We start from the raw sequence: 25,961 nt of genomic DNA, 5'->3' as shown, positions 1-25,961 counted from the left end.
GCTCAGGGAATGAGCTGGAGACTCTCCCAAGGGCCAGAGGCTCACCAGTGGAATGAAACAGAAGATGGCCTGAATGAACTGCTCCCCAGTATTGCCCCCTGTCCAGATTTGCATTCTCCCTTAATTTCAAGATGTAATGAACTGGGCTAATCCCAATAGGGCCAAGCAAGAAAGCAACAAAAAGCTTGACAAAGGCATTCAGGATCTCCAGAACAGAGGTGAGAGATACCCACTGTTGCTCAGGACAGAAGAAACATGAAACATAAGCTGGATAAAAGCTGCTGTCTGAACCATAATACCCAGGGTAAATTGAGAAGCAGCACTACTGCTTGCTGGTGAGGGAACCACATCGGCATGGAGCCAAAAGCAGATGCCAACTCAGATGCTAGAAGCATAGCCCATTTATACAGGTCTTGAGTGCTTCCCAGCATCACTGATGAAAGAGCGGTGCCCTACCCAACTTCAGGAACTGGGGAAACCCTCGTAAGGGGGGGGTTGGAGCCCACAGATCATCATTAGTGCAGCAGATGAGAGGTCCACTGCCAGAGACATTGGTAACAGAGACAGGGATGTAGCTGGGACAAGGAAGACAATGCAGACTTGGAAAAGCCAGAGCCAAGGCAGCAGACAGGGCAGAGAGCAGCCTCTAGTGTCAAAAGCTGCAGAGCCCGTCCTACAAGCCCCAGGACAAGCCCAACAGCTCCTGCTCTCACAATTAAGCAGCTCTTGTCTCACGCTCAGGTCAGCTTCCCTCCTTCCAGCAAGCCCCAGGCACATGCCTGGCTCTGCTCCTGGAACCTTCCTGGTGACTTGTCTTCCCAGGACACATCCCCCTCCCTAAGGGCCACATCTCTACTCTGGTAGCCACTGCCTGGGAGTACAGGGTAGAAAAGATGCTGAAAGTGGTAAACATTGCCTAGGGAAAAGTCATACAATACTTTATGCTTGAAAATCTCAAAGCAACATCAAGCAAATAGATCTGGACAGAGGGAACTAGCCACAGGTAGCTGTCAAACAATAGTGACGAGACTTGAGGGGGCGTTCCCAAGCTGGCGGGATTGATGCTATCTTCCTCTAACACTCCCAAGGCTGGGATTTCCTCACAGGAAGGTTTTGATAACCATCCTGCACTTTTCCTGCCTCTTACACTGTCAGGAAATACTCACTTAGATTCAAGCCCCCGTCTTTCCCTGTTGCTAACATTAGTACTGAGTTCCTAAAATAGCATCATCCCAGCCTGTCTGTCAGAAGCAGCAAAGCAAGTGCACCCCTCTCAGCCCCCAAACCACCCATGGACTAGGAGACTCTCAGCAGAGGTAGAAAAAGGGATCATCAGGGGTACAAAGGCCTCTGGGACTGCCATTACCCTTCATGCACAAGAGCTGGGAGGGATGCTCCCTCTGGGCACAAGTTCCCTGCAAGTATCCAGCCCAGCAGAGCAGCAGCATGGTGGTCACACCAGACAGACCCACACCAGATCTGTGCCACTCACTCTGAACAACCAGAGAGCTCCTACAAGGAAAGCCAGCAGCTGCATGGATATATGAATCACAAGGAAAAGCACACCAGATTAAAAAAAGAGCAATGGAATGGATTTAGAGACTCTGGGACTCCCCATAGGGCAGGTGAAAGCAAAAAGCAGCTGGAAAGGGTGGGGAGACTTCTTGGGGCACATGCAGCAGCAGCAGGATGGATGCAGAGGAATGTGTGGCGGCCAAGAGCCGGACACAGGCTGTTTTCCGAAGGGCCTGGATAACCGCTAGAGGGAGGACGGCGGGCGTCTGGCCCCGGCTCTTTGTGCAGGAGCCCAGCACAGCCTTTCCTCCCTGCTCCAGCCTGCATCCTGCTCCCCTGGCTGGAATCCCAGCGGCAGCTGTGTCAGCACTGGGGTCCCTGCCTACCCCTATCACTGTTTGGTGCAGGGATAGAAGTAGAATTAGGTCTGACCTAACCTGATTTGCTGAGGATTTTTACTGCTCAGAATCTGTTTAGAGGTCTCTGGAAAAAGGCACATGAGTCTTGGCTCTCCTTCTGGTGTAGATCCACACACCCTCATCAGCAAAAACTGCAGCTCAGCAGAGGGAAAACTGGATGATGTGCTGTGGAGACTCTCCCCCCACTAACGGAGGATTCCCGTGGGGACAGAGGGAAGCATGCGAGCAGGGAGCAGAGCATGTGCATGGCATGGTACTGAGGGAAAAGCTTGTCCTGCAGCTGCCCAGGCAGTACCTTTAGTCTTCAGGGCAGTCAAATCCAGTCCGCTTCACCAGCACTAAAGTCACTTAAGCCCTTTGCGCCAGTCACTGGAGCGGGACTTTCCTTGGAAAGCTGACCCTGCCATAGGGGCACAGGGGTTATGCTGTGGACAGGCCATGACCATTATCTCTGCTAGGCATCAGTTACCATGAGCTCTTCATAGAGGTATCCCACATCTTCCCTGGCACAGAGGACCCAGCATCACAGAGAGCTCCCTCTCCAGCTGAGGGACTGGAGTGTGGGGATCCAGCTCATCAGCTTTGCGAGCACCAGAACACCAACAGCGTGGAGCAGCCCCTGTGCTTTACTTGGCACTCCACATCCAAATGGTGCTTTCAGAGAGGGCACAAACAGGCTGAGAGATACTGAAGCAAGGGGCTTGCTTACCCACGACACCACCCGGCCATTGAAGCAGGGAAGCTTGGCATTGTCATCCGAGATCTCTTCTTTCACCACCCTGCAGAGAAGAGAGGAGGCAGTCAGAGCTGGGTTCAGGACTTCAGAGGAAAAGGAGACTTTCCCAGATGGGTATTTGCACACAACTTCAGGCAACCCAGGCCAAAATTCAGGTGCACATCACAGAATCATAGAATCATTTAGGTTGGAAAAGACCTTTAAGATCATCAAGTCCAACCATTACCCAAGCACTGCCAAGGCCATCACCAAATCATGTCCCCAAGTGCCACATCTACACAACTTTTAAATACCTTCAGGGATGGTGACTCCACCCCTCCCCTGGGCAGCCTGTTTCAGTGCTCGACCCTTTTGGTGACGAAATATTCCTTATGTCAAATCTAAACCTCCCCTGGCACAACTTGAGGCAATTTCTTTTTGTCCTGTTGCTTCCTATTTCGGAGGAGAGACCAATCCTCACCTGAATACACCCTCCTTTCAGGGAGTTGTAGAGTGATAAGGTCCCTCCTGAGCCTCCTCTTCTCCAGACTAAGCTCCCTCAGCTGCTCTTCACAGAACTTGTGTTCCAGACCCTTGCCCCATTCTGTTGCCCTTTTTTCTGGACACACTCCAGCATCTCAATGTCTGTCTTGTAGGGAGGGGCCCAAAACTGAACACAGGGTTCAAGGTGTGACCTCACCAGTCCCAAGTACAGGGGACAGTCACTGCCCTGGTCCTGCTGTCCACGCTACTGCTGACACAACCCACAATGACATCAATTTTTTTGGCCACCTGAGCACATGCTGCCTCATGTTCAGCCACTGTCAACCAGCAATCCCAGGTGCTTTCCCACCAGGCAGCTTTCCAGGATGCCTTCCCCCCAGCCTGCAGAGCTGTGTGGGGTTGTGACCCAGGTGCAGGACTGAGCACTTGGCTTTGTCAAACCTCACACAACTGGCCTTGGCCCGTCAATCCAGACTGTCCAGACCTCTCTGCAGAGCCATCATACCCTCCAGCACATCAACACTCCCACCCAACTTAGTCATCTGTGAACTGAGTGTGCCCTCAATCCCCATGACCAGATCACTGATGAAGATATTAAACAGGACTGGCCCCAGTAGTGAGCCTTGGGGAATACCACTGTGAGCAGTCAATGGATGTAGCTCCATTCCTGACAACCTCCTGGGCCCAACCATCCAGTTTTCCACCCAGGGAAAATGTACTTGTCCAAGCCATGAGCAGACAGTTTCTCTTGGAGAATGCTGTGGGAAATAATGCCAAAGGCTTTACTAAAGCCCAGGTAGATAACAACCACAGACTTTCCTTCATCCATTAAACTGTGCCACGTTGTCACAGGAGATCAGGTTGGTCAAGCAGGACCTGCCTTTCCAAAACCCATGCCAGCTGGGTCTGATTGCCTGGCTGTTCTGTACATGCCTCATGATGGCACTCAAGATTATCTGCCCCATGACCTTCCCTGGCACTGAAGTTGGGCTGACAGTCATGTAGTTCCCTTGGATTCTCTTTCTGGCCCTCCTTGTAGACGAGCATCACATTTGTCAATCTCCAGTCACCCAGGACCTCCCTGGTTGACCAGGACTGCTGGTAAATGACAGTGACTCAGTGAGCACTTCCACCAGCTTCCTCGGTATCCTTGGGTGGATCCCATCTGGCCCCATAGACTTTCGTATATCTAAGTGGCATAGCAGGTTGCTGACCATTTCCTTTTGGATTACATTCATTCTGCTCCCTGTCCCTGTCTCCCAGATCAGAGGGCTGGGCACCTGAGAACAGCTGATCTTGCTACTGAAGACTGAGGCAAAGAAAACATTAAGTACCCCAGCCATTTCCTCACCCTTTGTCACTGTTTCCCCCCACATCCAATAAAAGATGGACATTCTCCTTAGCCCTCATTTTGTTGCTGACATTATTTGTAAAAACATTTTAAGGGGTAGCTAGGTAAGTTCCAGTTGGGCTTTGGCCCTTCTAGCTCTTCCTCACAACATCATTGTAGCACTCCTGAGCTGCCACCCCTTCTTCCAAAGGTAAAATACTTTATTTTTTCCTGAGTTTGAGAAAAACCTCTCTGCTCAGCCAGGCCATTGTTCTTTCCCACTGGCTTGTCTTCCAAGCATATAGGGACAGCCTGCTCCTGCATCTTTTAGATTTCCTTCTTGAAAAATTTCCAGCCTTCCTGGGCTCCTTCGCCCTTCAGGACCGCCTCTCAAGGGACTCTGTCAATCAAGTCCCTAATCAGGCCAAAGTCTGCCCTCTGCAAGTCCAAGGTGGCAATTCTGCTGATCCCCCTCCTTACTTCTCTGAGAATCAAAAACTCTTATCATGTTGTGATTGGTGTGCACAAGGCAGCCTCCAGTCATCGCATCACCCACCAGCTCTCTGTTCACAAACAACAGGTCCAGTGCTTGCCTTCCCCACCCGCTGTATCAGGAAGTTCTTCCACACACTCCAGCAACCTCCCAGACTGTTTCTGCTGTACTGTATTTCCAGCAGACATATTTCTACCAGTTTGCTTATTTCTAAAGAAATACATAATTTAAGCCTATTTATAATGATCTGAAAGAATCACAAACTATGCCAGAGATTTCTAATAGATGACAGTGAAAAACATTAAACATGCTGCCTACCAAATGATACTGTTGCTTTTTAATTACATACATAATATTTCAACATCACTTTAAGCTTTATAGTTGTGCCATAATGTTATGTCCCTGTATTACACAAACAGCTATGTTATTACCAGCCTTCACAGTGAAAGAAGCACTAACTTTGTTCTTTCCCAGAAGTAAAATAAAAATCAGTTTTCTTTGGAGAAAGTTTGGGTTTTTTGTTTTTTTTTTTTTATTTTAAATATCACTGTATCCCTAAATACTTTTCCCACAGAGAATATGCAATTAAAACAACTTGCAAATTCAGAAGATTCAATTACTACTATCTTTGATAAATCAAATGCCAAAATAGGCTTTAACAAACTCATTTCCTTGTCTATCCAATGACATTTTAAGCATTCCAATTTAATACAAAGATATATAACAATTAGTTTGTGATACTAGGTTCCCCCTAAACCAAGACAGGTCACTTGACACATATTATGCTTAAAACATGAAGTAACTAAATAGTGAATAAATTATAGGGGGGCAGGAGGAGCAGGAGAGTCCAACAAAAGAGAACAAAGTAAAAGATGTGAAACCAAGAGAAATTATGCATTAAAAGTACATAGATTATAAGTATCTAACACTACTCAGAAGCGGAATCCTATCAACAGCTCCGAAAGGTCCCCAAGCCAGTCCCCAACTCACGGAGAATCGAAGAGGATGCAAAGGTGGGACACAGAGCTGTGACCCATTGCCCCAGAGTGCCATCGAGTTGCAGCACGCTGGGGCTTGGAGAAACAGGTGCTCTGGGCTCCTGGCTGTGCTCCCTGGTGTGCCAACAGCTGCCCCAGCTGTCCCTGAAAACAGGACACAAGGCTTGCCAACACTCATAAGGCATCAGCAAAAGGCAAATGAACAGTGCTGGAAGCCTAGACCTGGGGAGCAGGCTCGCTCCACCCTGCCAGCCCCACTGGCTGCACCAGTGTCACACACGCTCAGCAAAGGCTTGTCCCACTGGGTGAGAGGTAGCATGTCACCAGGCCTTTGCTGGCAGCTGGCACTCACAATCCCTGACAAAACTGGAGAGCCAGCAAAGGGACTGCATGAAGGCTACCCATCCCCAGAAGGCACAGATGAGGAGGTCATGGTTTGAGCAGTCTAATCCACTCCCAGGATGCGTGTTAATTCCTCTTGCACAGATGGAGAAGCAGGAAAAGCAGGAAAGGAGCAGTGACGATGGATTAAAACCCTGCTACCTTAATGCTTCTTCAGCATGTTCTGTGCCAGCCTCTGCCCAAAGCCCCTGCAGCCCAGATGAATGTCAAATACAGGCAGTCCCTTTGGGACCCACCTTCTTTGGTGCCCACATCAGCCCTTTCCACTGCAGGCAAGTTGTCATCTCAATTCCAAGTGCACACACACATGCACCCTGCCCTGGCTGCACTAGCATCCATTCATACTGTCGCCAGCAGCCTGGACTGCATCCAATTCCTAGAGAGAACTTCAGGCAGAGCCAATTTTCAGTGCTACATGCTGCCTGCTCAGGGACACAGAGCCCTGCCTGTGGGTGAAGGGACAGGGTGATATATTTGCTAGGTCAAGGTGACCAACCGCTCAGCACAAGTCAACTATTCCACTTTCAGTGGGGACAGAGGAAACCAACCCCAAGACCCGCCCATTGAGCCTCAGCTGCAATGCCTGATGGAGAACAAGCTCCCTCTGTCCTGAGAGCTGGTCCCACCTCACTCTTATTACCCTGCGGCTGCCCCAGACATCCCAGGGGTCAGCTCCACCCCGGAGCAGTTTTCTCCCTCCTTCCCCAGCTACTACATTATTTATCACTATTTATCACCCAGATGCCAGAGCACAATGGATTATATATTTAGACTCTACAGAGCAAAAACTGATAGCGCTGGAGTCAGGCACATGCCAAGCAGGAATATCTCTGCAGCGCTGCTCACATCTGTCACCCCTCACACCATCCCAGCTATCCATGCCCTGCATTCCTTTCCAGTCCGAGCCTGAACTGTAGCCTTCCCTTCCTCCTCCCACCTCTCACCACTCTTCCAGTCACACTTCTCGCACGGACGCGACCGCAGGTTCACACGTCAGAAGCCACTGAGCGAGCAGCCTCTGGGGGAGCTGTGAGCAGTGCCACGTTTCTGCTCCGCGCTTGAACGGGGAGGCAGCCATGAGATCAAACTATCCCGCGGATGTGCCGGCAGGGAAAACCACCCTGTGAATGTGCTGGGAACAGCACCCACCTGATAGGGTATGAGCTCGGGAACTCTGAAAGAGCAGAACCAGGAGTTCGAGCTCTCTCAGTTCTCAGCAAGCCTTTCCTTTCCCCAGAGCCCAGGGAAACATATGCCTAAGGCTGATTTCAGAGGGACTGCTTTGAGTTTACTGTCAGGTTTTGAATGTACCAATGTCCTGCTGGGGACTGGGTGCAACACGGCTAAGAATGGTGGCCAGGAAAAAAACCCTTTCATGCGGAGGCAACCCGAGCCTTGCCCAGGCGAGTGCGAGTCCAGGACCCTCGGTGCTGCTGCCCTGCCCAGAGAATTGCCCTGCAGCCGGGCACTCCCCGGCCCCCTTCCCGTCCTGGGGCCAGCAGACATGCCGAGGCCAAGCAGCAGCTCAGCGCCTGGGCCGCAGGGCCAGCGCTCCCCGGCACTCATCTGCCTTGAATTTTCCAACAAAGAGACCTGCGGGAGGGAGGAAGGAGGGAGGGTTACAGGGGAGGCAGGCCGAGTGGGCGGATGATTCCACCGCCATCCCCAGTGACATGGGGCCAAGCCGGGGGGAGGAGGAGGAGGAAGAAGAGGAGGAGGGGACGAGGCTCTGGCTGCGCAGGAGCCCGGCTGGGGTGTGCGGAGGGGGCTGCCAGGGCTGACACAAGCAGCACATCTGCTCCCATGCAGCTGGGGGAGGGGAAGGGACAACCACGGCAGCAGGGAGGGAAGCAAAGGAAACCCAGCTCCAACCCTGGCTCCATCCCTACCCTCCCACCAGCTCTTCCTTTGGAGCCAGCAGACCCTCTCCCCACGGCCTGGGAAGATGCCACGCTCCCAGTTTCCCTCCCGCTGCCTTGCCGGCGGGAGCAGCTGGCAGTCTGGAATATGGATGCAGAGGCGGGTGAGGGACGGGCATGCAGACACCGCCTTCTCCGGGGAGTTCCAGCCCGACTCAGTAAATTAGAGGGTATTTTATATCACAGAGTCATGTCCTAGGAATGAAAGGAAGGTGGGGATCAAGAGAGTGTGCACGGGAGAGAAAGGAGGCCATAAACCCCAAGCCGTGGAGACGGCCGTGCCGTGTCAGACCCCGGCTGCGCACACATCACCAGCGCAGCTGCTGTGTTCCAGCCTCCTCGTTTCCCCTCGGTGGCCTCCAGCCTGGCTGAGGCTGCGGATACAAGCGAGTTTCTAGCTTCAGCCAGCTCTGGTCTCTCCTCAGCAGCATCCGCTAGCCAGAGCGAGGTCCCTGCGATGAACTCTGATGGAGTAATACAAGCCCAGTGAAAGAAGAAATCTAAGAGGCATGGACAAAGGCTTCCACAGGATTTGAACCCCAGATTTGGAGGCAGACTTGGAGCCCAGCAGAAATTACCACTTGTCTTTGGCAGTCCTATCACCCAACTTGACTATCTAAGGGCTCGCAGCGGGGAGGATACTCGGAGAGAAGAAATTACAGATGTGGAGGCAAACACAAAAGCTGAATCAGAGGGGTCAGTACCAAGAAGGGAGGTAGGGATGGGGACCTCTCAAGCATGTTGGACAGCTCGATGGTCAGGATGAAAAACAGGGGACATGCAAAGATTGAGAAGACAACTGAGCAGGGACAATTTCATACTAAAAAGATGCAAAATTAGTAGAGCAGATGAAAAAAGTAAATGTCTCCTCAATTATTAAGAGGAAACAGAACAGTAGTTCTGTTCTTTACAGAACAGCAACGTTCTTTCCAACAGTGCAAAGCCCAGAAATTAAATTATAAACAATCTTCTGCTACACCATTCCAGAAGTGCACAATTACGTTGGTCATTCCTGTAACCTTAACAGCCCCTATCTTCTACAGCTCAGAAAGGAAGAAAAAAAACCCAGTCAAACAAAAAATCATCACAAGACACTTCTATCCAACAGCACAAGCTTCAGGGATTTACACACTAGAAATGTGATCTCATTTTCAAGACCTATTGTACACTCCCCTTAGGGCAGGGATGTCTTGCTTCCAAATAATTGTATAGATTAATAATGCTGCATAGCAAAAGGAAGCACCTTCTTGTTTTACTACCCAAATATGAGCAGGTCCTGGCTCTAGAGAAAAATCCTCATCTCTTCCATACGACAATGCTGAGGCCACAGGGATGAGCTCTGCAGCCATTTCACCAGAAGAAAAAATTGGACAGGGCAATTCTCTACAAGTGTTGGGATTTCAATTGGGAAATACGTGCCTGTTAGATTAAGCCCAGACATATGTCTGATTCCCACGGAGATACAATTCACCCAAGGGCTACAGGCCTAACCAAAGAATACACATGGCAGCAATCACACGTGTATTTGCAAGACCTCGGGTTTTGCAGGCAAACAGGATGCATCAAACAGGATTAGAGGATTTGAGCTGTCTCTGTAAGCCAAGGCACTCTTTGGGTCTCCCTCACTGTATTTTCACCTCCTGTGCAAAGAGGAATACAAATTGCATGACACTGGGGTGAGAAGGGCTCTCTGACCATAAACAGACTGTCACTCTCCCATTTAATTCCCCTTGCAAGCTCCCAGACAGGGTATTCTGCACTGCTCCTCTATACTGCAGCACAAGATAAAAAGGGAGACAGATTTGTAGAAGGTTTCATTCTGTCAGACCTTCCTCCCCAGAGGAGCTGCTGTCCTCCTGGACCCCATGTGAACATGAACTGCTTTGCAGCACTGTCTTTACTTGGTGTGCTTTTCAAGAATCAAAAAGCACAAAGCATCTGTTAGCAGCTGTCCTGTTACCGCAATAATAACACACCTCTGCATTTGTGCAGGAACAGCCACCCCTCCTAACAAGTCCAAGGAGCACCATGAGGACTCCTCAAAGGTCATTCCATTTCATACTACCATTCCATGCTACCTGCACTCCTCAAGAGTAGACTCTTTCGTTTTCAGAGAATGGTTTGGGTTGTAAAGGAGCTTAAAGTCCCAATCCCCCTGCTATGGGCCTAGTGCCTCCCTCAACCATGTTCACTTCTGCTGCCCCACAGCCTCCTCATGCACCACTCCCAGTTTTCTGTGCTTTGCCTCCATGGTCAGTCAGGAAAGGGCTGAACAGACATCCCATATGCCAACTGTTTTCCCTGAGAAGTCCTCATAAACACATTTGCAATCACTCCACTGGACAAACACCAGGACAAGCAGAGCCTCTAGGTATGGGCAATGATTGGCTCCAGCTGGATCTGTGCTCAGTCCTACAGGCATCACTGACTGGGTGGGAGATGACAGAGATCAGACCTCCTGTTCACCTAGTCCAAAGACTGGAAAAGAAATGGCATTTAGGAAGGAGCCATCCAGGCTCAGAGGCCTGCCCAGGAGCAGCACTTATCAAAGCAAAGCTACAAACTGATTTCATGGTGAGCCAGAGCCCTGGCGGCCCCTCCCACCTTGATCCTTGAGTGACCATCAGGCTGCAGCCCTGCTCTGCAATCAAGCCCGACAGGCCTGTCCTCCACCGACCGACCGGCTGCAGGAAGCTGCACGGGGACTGCAGCAGGCACCTCCACGCTAATTAATCCCGCCCTACCCAAGCGATGCTTCCAACCTCCGGAAGGACATTTACAGACATCATCAAAGGAAGCATTCTGCAGGCCCCCGAAGGTTCAGTGACACTTTTTCTCTTTGAATTGGAAATCAGGACAAACGGGAACTTCCAGCAGAAGCCAAGTCAGGTTCTTCACCTTGGTAGCTCAATTTCAGCTCCTCAATAACTAAAAGCTTACATAGCCCAACACAAGACCTGCACAAGACAAGTGCAGGGACTCACTGTGAGAAAAAAAAGATTTGAGGTTAAACATCTGCAGAAATGACCTTCAGGGAATGGAGACAATTCCACAGATATAATAACAGTGGCCAAAAGTTGGGCTTGTGTTCACGGTGGGAGAGGAAACAGGCCCAAAGAGGCCCCAGCCAGAGATGTGTATGAGACAGGGTAAAATCCTGATGTGGTTGCTGTGGTTCACACTAATGTTGTGAGACAGCAAGCGCACTGGAGGAAGGAGGCCTGGTCTGCTATGACACTTAGCTCCATCTGGACACAGACAGCAGGAAGAGCCCACAAGGCAGAGCTGCAAAACGCCAGCTCCTGTCGACAGAGGAAAAGGGAGAGAAGTGAAAAAAGTACAGAGGTAGACAAAGGGTTTATCTGGCTACTGCTGGTAACAAAGCGCAAAGGACACAACACCAGCTTATCAAGAAGCTTGTGAATTAGGTGTTTGGGCCCCACAGGGAGCTCCTTGCAACTCCCCATGACAGAGAACTCACTCCCCCCTTTCTAGGCTGGCTAGAAGAGCAATAGCCTTCCCTGCAATGTCCAGGGACTTCACACTGGTTAAGGCGACTGTGAGGAGCTGTAAAGAGCCCCAAGGGCTGCTGGGTGGGACAGTGTGATGTTTGCACATACACAACCAAGGGAGAAGGCCATGATGCCTGTGAAGGCTCTGCATGCACCATGAGGAATGCAAGACCGGGCTTTCCTTTTCTGGCCCTCAGCTGAGGGACACCAAGTCAGTCCTGCTTTTTCTAACAGCAAGTGAGGCTCCTGCCAAGAAAGCGCTGCTGCTATGGAATGTGCTGGGCCAGCAGTACAGCTCACTCCTGGAAAAGCATCAACTCAGTGGGAGAGCAAGGAGAGAAGAGGGGGAAATTGGGAAGAGGGGGAGGGTGGGAAACAAAGTCTGAAAGCTTGGACTTCCACACCTGGGGAAACATAGAGCAGTCTGCTCACCAGCACCTCGTCATCATGGGCAGCCAGCACAGTATCCCTGCCCAGCACCAGCCCTATGCTCTAGGAGCTCCCTTCTGCCAGCCAGATACCTCCAGAGCAGATCTAGGACCACACAGACCAAAGCAGATGTCTGTGGGGAAGAGAAGCAAGGTTCATTTCCCCCCATCATGTTAATAATTAATTTAATTTAATGACAGATCTCCATGAGGAGATGACAAAGCACCCTCCACATGTGTCCTGTCCTCAAGACACTGACCAGCTCACATTACTCTCTCTTTGCATAAACAATTTTGCAAGAGTCTCCCCAGGAAACCGGTTCAACCTCCTACCCGATGGGAAGGGGTCTTTGAAGCATGACAGGCTGTAGATGGCTGCACCTACTCTGCACATCCAGCTGGGCTGCCATCAGCAACAGCTCTCCTAACTGGGTCTGTAAGACATACAGAGAACCCCCATAAAACCAACAGGCAGTTAATAAAGTTCATAGCAAACTTTCACCACAAAACATTTGCCAAAGACAATGAAAAGGACTCACGCAAAGAGCCTTTCAGTGTCACAACAGCTGCATGGTGGCAAAGAGAATTCTGTCCCTGATCCCAAGCTATTGCAGTACTCTGAAAAATGGGCAAACACTGAAAAATGGGCAGAAGAGAGTATGAGGGGTCTGAACACCCATAAGAAACTTCTCTGACCATTGCTAGGCCAGGGATACTCATTCTTTTTCTTCCTCATCTGCTTTTGACAGTATCATGCAGTGGATAGTACAAAAAATTCCCTGTATAAAAACTCAGCAAACAGAGCACATTTTAGTAGCCTTTTATATGCTTCATCAATTTCACTAAATTCAATCTTATTCACCAAACTCCATTAAAGACAGAGGGCCAAACCCTTGAATACAAGTGATACCTACCAAGCATCCTTTACCAGGCCAGCCAGGCTTGCCCTCCAGCCAACAGCCCAGCAAGCATGAAAATACTGTTCAACTCTTGGAAGAAAGAGACAAGAAAGGTGCTCCAGTCCTAACCAAAGCAAGCATGTGCTGGCACATGACTTACTCAACTAGAGGTCCAGAAAGCAGATGAAAGCCATATAGTAGGACCCAATACATTATGGCAAATTAAAAGTCTTCACAGCTCCTATTTAGAGAATTCAGTTCAGGTCCTACCAGGACTCACCTCTACACCAGGAATCATCTTCCTTTTCAACAAGAGGGTAAGCTCCCCCTCAGTTTAAAAGAGGACAGTGTTTTGGATCACTGTAGCACCAGGTCCAACTGCTGCTTTTCTTTGACACTGTCAACTCCTGGATCTGACCCTGTCACATACCACGCAAAGCCTTCCACCTGCTATCTCTGACAACTGCACCAAAGGCTGGGAAACGGCCACTGTCGTCCAGAAATCACCATCACATGACATTAAATGTTCCTCTTGTGGAGGGTTGGAAAGCCATAACTGCCAACTCTTAGGTCCTTCAAGGATGGAAGAGTGCAGTGGAAGGCTGCGCAACCTGTCCACAAGTCTGTAAATATCCCATGAGCTCGGTAAATGTGTTGAACTGGTCATTCTACACATTAACTATTCCCAAAGGCAGTCCAGAAATACTCATCACATGTTATTACTGCATTAGGGCCATTTCCTGTGTCTGTGGATCTGCTGGTAAGTCAAGTTACAAGACCACCCTGGTTTTCAGCTTCCTAATTATCTGCAACACTGACATCAAGTGCCCTTGAAGCATGTCTCCTGTAAGTTACATATAGAGTGACCACACTTAGTGCCAGCATCACATGTTGATAAACCAGGAGCACAGCTGGACCCCTCCGTCAACATGGCCAGACACAGTCCCCACCTCAAATCTACAAAGCCTTCTACATGGCACAGCTGAGTCAGACCCAGCTCCAACATCATGCACACTGGCAGAGATGTTACACAATTTGTGTTAGTTTGGAACTGCCCCAAGGAAACACAGAGCTTACCCTAAGCTGATGCAGATGTTGACATCTTCAAAGTCCCCTGGTACTTCCAGGATGACTAGACAAGGAATAGTCTTAAAGAGTTTTCCCAAGTCTAACCTTTTGTCCCCAGCTGAAACAACACATTTTTAATCTAGAAGAAAAATCCACCTCCCAGGACTCCCTTCAGGATCTAAAGGTGCATTTACCACCTCTAGGTCTAGGGCAGGTTTGCCATAAGGGACTCAGCTCTTCAGCCAGAACCATGAAAATCCACCCTTTTCAGAGCCACAAAACCAGTAAGAAAACTCAAATGAACGAAGTGCAATAGCAAGACTTCATGCACTGAGGCCCTATATGGATTTCCAGTATGGTACAGCCCCAGCTGGGCTCAAAGGCAAGTCTCTGTGTGAATGGCACTAACATACTGGTTGAGCTAGGCAGGGCTGAATGAACTGGGACAGCTGGTTAGCTGTATGCAGACACAAGTATGGAGTTTGCATATCCATCACAGCTTCTGAAAAAAGCTTCAGTTCAAGAAGCTGCTCCACCCTAGGGCCAACCAGGCAACAGCCATCAGCACTGCAGCAACTTTCTGCCCTGATGGCATCGGGCCACCAAGCCAAGGTTGTCACCCGCTGCTGACACTGCTCTGGCTGTCAACAGCAGCACAGCACAATGCAGTGTACAGGGAACAACCTATCTGCTTGGAGATCATGACATACAAAAAGACCATGAGTAGGTGGTAATAGAGTAATGCTGAGTGAAAGACTTGAAGCCAGGCAGGGGCAGGTTTACTGTGCTAACATCAGCTTCCCTGCTATAATAACGCATGCAGAGCCAAAGCTCCTGAAACACAGACTCTCAATGTCCCCAGAACCAGCACCAGCAAACAAGGAAAAATTCACAAACACTGCTACCCAGCCTATCACAGAGACAGCTGCCAGCGATCAGAGGGACCACGTAGCAAATAAATTCCTCTCCAAACCCTAGGGGCAGGTCAAAAACCAGCAGAGGAAAGACCTTCCCACAGAGCGGCCAGTGATAGCTCTCTCAGAAACAGAGCTTTGCTCCAAGTCATGTGAGGAAGCCCTTCCCACTTCAGCTTCTGTCTTCAGCCAGGACCAAAAGGACAGACTCCCACTGCAGCAACTCAGTCACTGCTCAAACTGCATCCTCTTTTCCTCCAGCTCTAATATCATAACAAATTTTAGCCAACAAGCCACAAGGACAGACACTCCAGTGAGAAGATAATCACCACAAAGGATTTAGTGGAGTAGGGTACCCAAATGCTGCTTCTGCTGCCTTCCATAGCTAGCGGTGACTGGAAAAACAATGCCTCTGTCATGTCCACTTTAATAAATAACTGATACAACAACCACAACAGTCCCAAGCCTCCACTGCGATACAGAGTGACACCGCACAGGAAGGTCAGTACCAGGCATCTCTGCCTGCCAAAGCCTCCAGAGAGTTCCAGCCCATTCCTGTATGGGTTTAATATTAGTGCTACAGTAGTAACAACATAGCAATGGAAACAAGTGAAACCAAGAGCTTTGGGGCTCAGGGAAACACTAATGCTTCAGCTCTGCAAGCTAATGCAGTCCTCAGAGACAGTGATATTCACAGCCCAAAAGCTCACACTCTCTCCTAAGGCCACCATGGCATTACACAGATAAGCACATGGACAAAGCAGACAAAGTCACAGAGATTAAACTAATTCCCCTATTTGTACCTTATTGAAATGCCTTCCAAAAAGCCTTTACAAAAGGATTTGGTCCAAAAATTTCTAACGGCAGCCACCAGCGGGATTAAGTTTTACTTAACTTGCCAGCTGCTGCCTAACAAGCCAGCACCAGCGGGACAAACAGTAATGTAGCCACGTGGTGCCACATCCCCCTTCTGGAAAACAACAATCCATCCAGCACAGGTCAGAAGGGCAGGCTCTGAATAACAAACAAGGGATGGAGCAAGGAGGAAATCAATAGGAAACACCAAAAACACACAGCCCTGACTGCTGCCTCATCAGATGTGCAGCACGATGCAAAGCTGGTGCAACATGAAGGCAATTTCCTGTGGACTCAGTATCTGTTGTGTTCTGGAAGCCCAGCTTCTCTTCACAGGCTTTTTCACAGATCAAATATCTTAAACCACAACACTGTTCTATCTATTTGGATGCAGTCAAGGGTGGAGTAGCAATTCATTACAGCAGGTACCCTCAGCTCAGAACAGTACAGCAACTGCCATGCAGACATGGAAGAGGCTTCCCACCCCTTTAAGTACACTGAACTCAAAAAGGACTTCAGGAATTTCAGCTATGCTCCCTACACCTCTACATATACAGCTTTCAAGTCTAGATAAAGGGCCTGATGCCCACCCTGATAGAGGACTGAAGCCAAACCCATGTGTGCAGCAGAAAAGCTGCAGGGGAAAACAGATTTTCTTTGCTTATATTCACAAACCCTTCTTTCCTAAGCATACCCACCTGCACAGTGATGGGTGGCTGCCTCCACCTTCAAGAGTTCACACCTGCTAGGAGACAAGGTGAAAAAAATCACAGGAGAAAGAGGCCAGGAGCATGATGGTGAAGAGGGACTTACTGAAAGTTCAGTCCTCCAAGCACAATGACCTTGGGCTCATGGACTATCTACCTCCACCCCTGCATGCCAGCATCTTCCTTCTCAGAGTCTCTTATGAAACACTGTCTCCCCAGCAACGTCCTGCTCTCATTGCAGCCATGTAGGAAGGAACATCACTGCTTACACTACCACCCAGAAGACCCAGTACTCACCCTGTGGGTGAGCCAATGTCTGGGATTTGGAAACAGTGAAGTTCTAGATGGAATTCTAGAGTTCAGTTTAGAAAAAAGATGTACCTCAGCAGGAACCAGAAAACCGAGCAGTGGGGCCACCACTATCATCCCAAAATGACAAAAAAACCCGCTCAGATTGTGACCCAAATTATGGTGGTTTATGAGACATTTTTTATGGCATTTTGCCTTGACCTCTAAGACCGAACCATGCTGGAGCACAGCTGTACCACAGTCAGGGCACACTGATTCACTTTGCAGCAACTTCTGAAACATCACGGTAGGTTTTTGCTCTGTGCTGGGATTTGGAGGATCAGAGTCCTCCAGATGATTTCAGAACACTGAACTGCACCAAAACAGCTGCATTCACATGGCTGAGTAAATGTTTCTTGACCTTTCTTTCTCTTTTTTTCAGAAATGACAAAAGAGGCTTAAAATTAAGAAACATTCCCATCAAACAATAACAGAAAACAATGCCTCCCTAAGAAAAATGCTGGCTTCAACATAACACCATATTTTGGGAGAAATACATTCAGTAAAAAAAATTCTGACCAGTTCTGGCTGCAAACTAGCTCAATAGCTGTTGTAAAGCTTCATTGTTTGCATAGGACACACAAGGCCTTAGGGAAATTGGTCTGCAGCCTGATTTGGCGAACTTGGCTTTCTGAACGCCACCCCTGGGCTAAGAAACCAGGCTGTGACTGCCATCCAATGTGGCCTTCAGAGCGCAGCTCCAACCACAACTGAGAACACCAGACACCTACAGAGTCAGTAACAGCTGGGTCTGAACAGCAGGACACACAAGGGCCAGGCACAGACAATACAGGGAAGCAGGGACTACTGGCAGCTAACCATCTCCATCTTCACCTCAGCCCTGGCACTGCTGCAGCCCCCACCACTACCACCACACCACTTGGAAACGGCCTCCAGCAGCAGCTCCAGCTAGAATCAGCTCCAGTGTCCGTGGGCCACCCTCAGCATGGGCAGCATTACAGGAACTCCCCACCATGAATGCAGACAGTGGTTAGCAGCTCTCTGCCAAATCCAGCTCAGGAGACAGAGGCACAGGCTGCAGTAACCTACATACAAAATGTCTGAAGTAACTTCCAGTGGGCCCTTGCTAACCAGGGCAGCTCACCTCACAGCAGGCACAGAAACACATTCTCTGGAGCACAACAGATGGGGTGCTGTGACCTCTCGTGTAAAGTGCTCACCCTCCACATGGAATGGACAGGGGCTGACAAGAAACTGGAAAAAAGTGATAGCCACCTTCCAGTAGGGCCAATGCTGTCACTTAGACCACCACAAACGATGTGAGCTCACAAGGGAGTTTTGTAGGCCCTTTCACTCACAGGCTTCTTGTCATTCTCTCCCAGCATGAAATTCATGCTGACATGGAAGCAGTCTCCACCAGGGGCATGGGACAGGCAAAGGTCTTCTGGAGACAGCAAAAGTTTTCAATTAAGAATAAATTTTAGAAAGTTCCCAAAATCAAAATAAAACAACTCCCCCAACACATGCTACAAAGAGCTGGCAGGAAAGGCAGGGGCACTATGCCAGCGCTCACCACTGCTCAGAAACTGACACTGCTTATTAACTTTAGGATCCCTTCCCCAGCTCTCAGCATTTCCAGCCAGAAGGACAGTCACCGCTGGCATCAATTTCAAAAAGACCTTGCAATAAAAATAAATCACTCAGCCTTTCAGAGAGCATCAACACGTTTCCTCATGCACATGTGCAGAGATGAGGCCGCCAAATACCAATGGCATCTGACCCCTACACTGGGAATTCCAGCAGCGCCCGCTTTGTTCTGCCTCCAGAGTGTTGTCCTAATCACTGCCTCATACCCGGCTTTGGAGAGCAGGTGATAATTAAGCAGGTCTGGATAAGATACTGGGGCAGTCATTAGCTGGATACCAATTTTCACTTCACAGCTGAGACCAAGGAATCACTCACCACAGCTATAAAACTAAAATTGGAATTGAGACCTGTAAGAGGGAGAAACTAGCAGCAGCAGGAGGAACAGCACCATCCCACCACTGTACCTCAGATCACTGGTGTTCCCCCAGCAATGCAGAACCAGTAGGATAGGGAGGGAGGAGTGGTCCCCTTGCAGAAGAATGAGGCCTTTCTGCTCTCCAGTCTAGAAGAGGGGAGGTGGCCGAGTGAAGATAAGTGAAATGATCACCAAAGTGATTTCTTCACAGGCAAAAGAAATTCAAACTTTCAGGCACTCCACAATTTACGAAAAGACAAGGCATAACTTCAGGCCAGGTGCTAAGGATTTACCTGGACATACAAATTGCAGTCATTAAACTGCTCTGTAAAGTTTAGCCTAACCTTTGGCATGCTCCGGTGGGAATACATTTTGATCAATAGAAAATGAGCAGTATCAATAAGAAACATGATCATAAGAAAATGAATCAAAAGAAATCACATTTCAGCTGATATAAGAATATTCTCAGAGTTGTACCACATGAAAAGACAAATCTGTAGTTCAGCTGAGGCAAACATGCACAATACTTGGCTGGTGAGAAGTCTATGCTACCCTACATTTCTCATGATGGACTTGGGTTGGAGACAACAATTTACACATGACTGAAGCTTATGTCCCAGCAAACTACAAACTACAGACCATCAGCATGGTTGCTCCCTTCCCAATGGCACAGGTGCCCAGAAGAATTTACAGTCCTGTTCTTGCAGCACCTCTATGGAACTGAGAGCTCTGTCATTCTAAGAGCCACACAAATGTTTGCCCAAGAAGCTCCCAGTGTCAAGCAAACAAAACAAGGCACAGTTGGATATTCAATTTTATAGATTAAGAAAAAAAAAAAAAAAAAAAAAAAAATTAATTTAAAAGTCTGCTCAAAATCCCATGAAAAACCTGGGGGAGGTCTGATGGAGAAATGGAGAATGTGCATCTCACAAGCACCGCACTGATCTAAGGTGCTCTCCTGCTGACCAGCACACAGCTCTTACCTGTGAAACATTGAATGAAAAGATTCAAGCTGCAGGAAGAAACCTTCCCTAATGAGTGCAATGTTAGCAGCCAAGGGTATTTCCACACTTCATGGTGAGACACATCCACACAAAGCATCTCAGGTCCAAGAAGAGTCTGCCACATCTGTGCACTGCCACACTCACACCATCCATCAGCTGATCTTCATATGCCTCCACTTCTGAGATTAGCAACACACAAAGCCAACAAGGGCACAGATATCTGCACCCTGTTACATACAGCTGTAGCCCACTGCATCAGGAACAAAACCCTACAGCCTTCCTGCTGCTCACAACTCCTCTCCCCAGGACCAGGTGCATGAATTCTTCTCATTTCTCCTCCTTGCCACCCAGAAGTGACACCACTCTTGGGTCTTAATTACTTGAAACTGAGCACTAACTCCTGCCATAGCCCAACAACTCCACAGCCACCCAGGGGAACCTCAGTTCACATTTCCAAGGAGATGTAAACACTGAAGCTGCTCCATCACAACTCTGATTCTCAGAGCAAACAAATATTAACAAGGTAAACAAAAGAATGAAAAATCCCACACACAAAGATGAGGCTGTAATACTGCCTTGGGGATGGGGTGAGCTGAAGGGAATACCAGACTGGAGATCCACAGCCTGGAAAAAAGGAGGAAGAGCGAGAAGAATTCAGACTGGGCAACAGAGGTGAGAGGAAACATTGGACATCCTGCTCCAGCTGGCTCTGGAAACTGAGATGCCACCGTTCCTAATAATAGGTGAGAGGAAAAGTTTGGTTTATGCCACAGGGATCCTGCAGAAGGTCCAAAGCAGAGCCATGGGACCTGAGGGCCTCCTCCTCATTCATCAGCTGCCCCAAGGCCATCTACTTCATCTCTCACAGAGGGGGCTTTAACCTGGGTCTTACTCCTGGACATTGCCCAGTTGACAGACAGCAGCCCAGCACAAGCCAGACAGAAGGCAGCACAAGGCAATCCCCTCAGGAAAGGAGCTGAGAGGAATACATGTGTGAGAAACGCTTTTCCCTGTCACACAGCTTCTGAATGCCACCATTGTTAACCTCCTTCTAGTTTTCACTAATTGCCCATGCATTTATAGTCAAGCAGCCAAGGTGCCTCCTGCCCTTCTGTCTCTGATTCTCCCTGCAGGCCAATGGCTCGCTTTCTCGTGGACATCAGTTACTAGGGATCATGAAATTTTTCAGCTGGACTTGATGATCTTAAAGGTCTTTTCAAACCAAAATGATTCTTTAATTCTATTTTGTATGCTGCCTGGGGCTTCAGGGCTTCTCAGAGCAGCTGGACTGCTCTGGTTGTTCCTACCATGTTCCAGCCAACCACCAGCATGTTCTTCAGCTGTCTGGAAGGCAGCAGAGACAGCTTTCCTGAAGAAGCATTCATGGTGACACCACAAGAGGCTTGCTCTCTCTGTCACACCCCAGGCCTTGCACATGCTGCTCCAACTGCACAACTCATTGTTCAGGACTTCTCTAAGGAACAGGCTGTCCACACACAGCCCCCGACCTCCTCTCAGCTGCACCTTCCCTTCCAGAGTGGTTTACGGTTCCCAAACAAGTTAGATGAACTGGTCACAACAAAAATCTCATCCCATGCATTTCTGACACAACTGATCTTGTGGTATCTTCCTGAGTGATTTTCCCCTCTCCCTGCTATTACCCATTATAACTCCCTATGCTGCTTTATTGTTGAGTTTTGTTCATCTATCTTCAACCTCCTTTTGTAGAACCTTAGAGATAGAGGAGGATGAAAAGGCACAGCACAAAACTTCACTGCCACCAGACCCCTCTTCCCAATGTGAGACACTGCTATTTATTACTAAACTTTGTTTATAGTTGCGCACTCTCCCACCCACATGGCAATGTTTCATTCAAGACAAGTTTGAATTCACTTCAAGAAAAACATTTCAAAGGATCCCAAAGCATTTGTTTACAAACAGCATGCATGGAGAATTCACTTCTCCCACCAATGAACATGGTCCCCTCCAAGACAGGGAGAGGCAGCTGTTTCATAGTACCCAACACTACTCAACAGCTGAGGGACAGGAAATGATCCACAGACAACTGATATTGCTGAAGAAACTTACGGAAAATGAGGACTGGAGACTTCTATTTGCCAGGGGAGAACGGGGAAGCTTCTGAGGACTAAAGCTCTCCACTGGGTCAGGAGGAATTTAGGGAGGCAAAGCATCCCAGACTGTGGTCAAAGGAGTGACTCCAAATTTCAAGCCTCATCTGAAAGCTGGCACCTCCCGAACTAACGGGAACCTGGGCACTGGGATAATTTGGCTGAGGAGGGGAGAGCACCCCCTGCTGAGGCAGCCACAAAGATCTCATCCAAGCCTCAACAGGCCCAGCCCTGTTCAACATGGGGTACAAGCCAAAATCACAGCCTAGAGAGGTATTTGGTGCAGTGAGAAGACATGGAGAGGCTAGAAAACTGAAAACACTTTGCAATCCCAGCTCCATACACGAGACCTACTGTACACACTAAATCTTCAGAGGAGGAAGGACAACTCCTTCAAATACAAGTCCTTGGAATGGTAAAGAGTTGTATGTTGTGGAAGCCAAGAGCATCCCAGAATGGAAAAAGAGGTGCTCAAAAAGGTTAAAGGAAAGTCAGATGTAGGAAATCCAGACACAACGAATTGATGACAAACAGTGTTACAGGGAGCTGGCTTCACATGGTACTTGCTCCCCAGAACAGTAACCAACTTTAAGCAGGTAAGAAACAACAGGGGCTCCCCAGAAGATTGGTGAGTACAACTTCCAAACAAGGGACAGAACACACCTCCTCACCACCTGTGATGGGAGGAACCAAAGGGCATCACAAAAGAGGTGATGGAAACACCAGTGTTGGAAGAGAGCTGCCCTGCTGGAGAAGGGATATGAGGCAGGGCTGCACCGCTATTCCATACCAAAGACTGAGCACAGGAATCTCACTCTGAGGATGGGACATGTACATCAGTACAGTGGGTCTTGCACACACCCCTTGCTCAGAGATAGGCAGCACATGGAGAGCTCTCACTCCTTCTCCATGGGGGCAGGGGAGGAGAAAGCTGGTCCTCTCTATGCATTCTTCCCAAAAATGAGATGCAGAGGACAGAGCTGCCAAAATGGATGTCCCTCCCCAAAATGGATGTTAGGAGAACAAAACTGTCCCAAATACATTTCATAGAAAGAGCTGATGGAGGTGGCACTACCTCCACACCGTGTTTTGGAGGAGGGAGCAAGGGGCACTTTCTCCAGGCAGGCACACGGGGCGATGCCCAGGCCCTTTTGGTGGGTAATGACAGTCCTGAGTCGGATACGACCTGGGGATGCCACCCTAGACACCCCAATGTGGCCTGCATGGGAGATACTACATCAGGCAAGGTGTTGGCCAAACATCCTGAGTACGGGGAGGGGGTGACCCTCAGATGGGGATGATGGTCTCCTCCAAGGCGCCTCTGGCACCTAAAGCAGGATATCACCAGCTCTCTCACTGAGTTTAGCATGGAGCAGCTTCTCCAGAGCTGATACGGGATCTGAGGATGTGGGGCTGTCCCCGGAGGTAGCACCCAGGGACAACGAACCCCAGAGAATGTGCACAGGGGGGTACCACCACCAGCCTCCCACAGGTGAGATCCTGGGGTGCACGGAGAGTGTGTCCCCCCAGACAGAACCCAAGGGGGTCACCACCCCCATCCTCTCCAAGGAAAGGCAATGGGGATGGAGGATGGATCGGGATCCCCCTCCCCGCGCCGGGCACGAGAAGAGCACCTCCCCACCCCGGGGTCCCGGCCCCGCAGTCCCGGGGCGCAACCGGGGCCGAGGGGCAGCCAGCCCCGGCCTCAGCCCCGTGAGGGGCGGGAGTTCTCCAGTCGCCCCCCAGTGCTCCCCGGGGAGTCCCACGGGGCCCGGGCTCCACGCGTGGCCCCGGGGGACCGGGCCCGGGCCCGCTCTCACCCGAAGTCGTCGTCCATGGACTTGAAGTAGAACTTGTAGTTGGGGCGGTTGAGGAGCCCCTTGAAGTCGCCGAGGGTGACGCGCTCGGCCGGGATCGGCAGCTTCACCAGGTACGGCGTCTCCTGCTCGTCCAGGTGGTAAATGATCTTCGTCTCGGCCGCCGCCATGGCGCCCCTGCCCGGCCGCCAGGCCCCCGCCTCTGACTCCGCCGCCTCCTCCGCCCCGGCCCGGACCCCCAGACCCGGCCCGGCCCCCGCCCGCGCCCCGGCCCGGCCCGGCTGCGGCCTCCGCACGCCCGCCCCCCCCGCGCCCCTTGTTCTCCGGGTCCCAGCGCCGCCCGGCTGCACGGCGCAAGCTCGGCCTCGGCCGGCCCCGCCCCGCCCGCCGTCCCGGCCCCGCCGGAACCGGAACCGGCGCCCCGCGGGGCCGCGGCGCGGAGCGGGACCGACCCCGCACCGGCATTCGCTATGGGCCGGGACTGGGCTCAGCGGGCAGCCCGCGAGTTTGGGCCCAGATCCCGCCACGATGCTGGCCCCCACCCTGCCCCCGAGCTAGATCCCGCACCGATAGGAGACCCCCCCCCCCTTCGCTAGAACTGACCCTCTCGTTTGGAACTGACCACCCTACACATCCATCCACTGTGCCCTGTGGGGGTGCACGGCCCCTGGGACTGCACACCTCCAGCCCCATCGCCCGTGGGTGCGTTGGGGTTTATACTTTATATCCACATCCTCCTATCCGCAGCCTGGTACTCCCCGTGCACCCACATTCCCAGTGCCAGCTGGCAATATACCTCTCCCAGGCTCCCCACCCCCATTCAGCTTTCACACCCCTGTTACACCCTCTGATGCTGCTTCACACACAGGGTCGTTCCCGTGTCCCACAGCCTCTGCTTCTGTCCACACTCCAAGCCTCCCCTTCTATCTCTGCAGCCCTGGTCCTTTATCACACACCTCCCAGCTTCGCCATGCTCCTCACACAGCTATGTGCCCCATGAGTACAGCTTACAAAACACGAGGCATATCCATCTCTACCCTACTCTCCCATGTACAGACCCCTCTGAGCTTCCTGTACTGTGTCTCAGATGGCCACCACACACAGGGACTATCATCAACCCCAGCTCGTCTACAGCTGAGGCTTCCTTCTGAACCCCTTGTCACCATCCAACAACTAACCCCAGTATTCAGACCTTTTCCTCACCAAGCAGACTCTTTCCTCTGCTCTTTGTGAGCATCCCCTGTTCCACATACCATGGCCTCTTCAACTGGGCACCTTTTGGCTGTGTGGTTTCTTCCCATCCTCTATCTCCCTGGACCCCAGCACATTTTTACCTATAGTCATCAGCACTGTGACCCCAGCCCCTAGGACTTGCCTCTGTTCCACAGCAGTCTCAGGCTGTCTGATTTCCCCTCTGCACACCTTGCCAGCACCCAATGGGCACCACGGAACCATCTCCATCAGCAGTTTCCCGGAGCTGTGGCTGAGAGCAGAGCTGGGGTAGATGGAATTTTGGGAACACCCACCAACAGGAAGGGCAAGAACTGCCTTGCACTGTCCTGGATTAGAAGGAACAAATGCAGAGGAAGCACCACACCATGGGCCTGCACAGGGTGTGAGACTAGATCAGCCCTCAGACTAGACTCCCCTGCCGTAGGAAAAGGAGTCAGAGAGATCCTAGAGGGAACAGAGCCAAGTTCCTCAGGCAGGCAGGCAGGCTGAGCTAAAAAAGCCTCCTAATGCATGAAATAGTCCTGCAGGCATTGCTAGTTATTACCTGGGCAGCACTGCTAGACTGGGGGAAGAACCTGACATTAAACTGAAAAAAAGAGTAAGAATCTAAGGGAAGTAAGTCCTCAGGTAAGCAGAAGTTGTAAGAGGTCTGAGACTCTCCTGTGTTTCCACATCAGCTCTTGGAAGATTGTAATTTCTTTATGCTCGGAGCTCTGTGGTAAAAGCTGGTGTACCTGGAATGAAGAATCCAGGTCAGGAATGGAAGTTTAATTTAAATTGCTTCTTCCT

The 25,961-nt window shown here is 50.3% G+C and overlaps 1 protein-coding gene across 4 annotated transcripts in view; it reads right to left on the bottom strand.

Moving 5' to 3' along the window:
* The window catches only part of DVL3 (dishevelled segment polarity protein 3), a 33,617-nt gene extending 9,447 nt beyond the window's left edge, over positions 1-24,170 (bottom strand). For 3 of the 4 annotated variants that reach the window (XM_014254467.2, XM_088061179.1, XM_005525026.3), the window contains exons 1-2: positions 23,943-24,170; positions 2,644-2,713 (exon numbers count right to left, since the gene is read on the bottom strand). In XM_014254467.2, the coding sequence (XP_014109942.1) occupies positions 2,644-2,713; positions 23,943-24,109 (237 nt within the window). In that variant the 5' untranslated portion in view covers positions 24,110-24,170. Of the gene's footprint in view, positions 1-2,229; positions 2,328-2,643; positions 2,714-23,942 lie in introns of those variants that run through there. The other variant, XM_088061180.1, reaches the window with a different exon arrangement.
* Between the last annotated feature and the right edge of the window lie 1,791 nt (positions 24,171-25,961).

Source organism: Pseudopodoces humilis, chromosome 11 (genome assembly GCF_049639895.1).
Source record: "Pseudopodoces humilis isolate 2021_Gansu_Grassland_sample_001 chromosome 11, ASM4963989v1, whole genome shotgun sequence".
Classification (NCBI taxonomy): Eukaryota; Metazoa; Chordata; class Aves; order Passeriformes; family Paridae; genus Pseudopodoces; species Pseudopodoces humilis.
The sequence above is the reverse complement of the archived record's forward strand: the minus strand, read 5'-3'. Positions and strand labels throughout refer to the sequence as shown.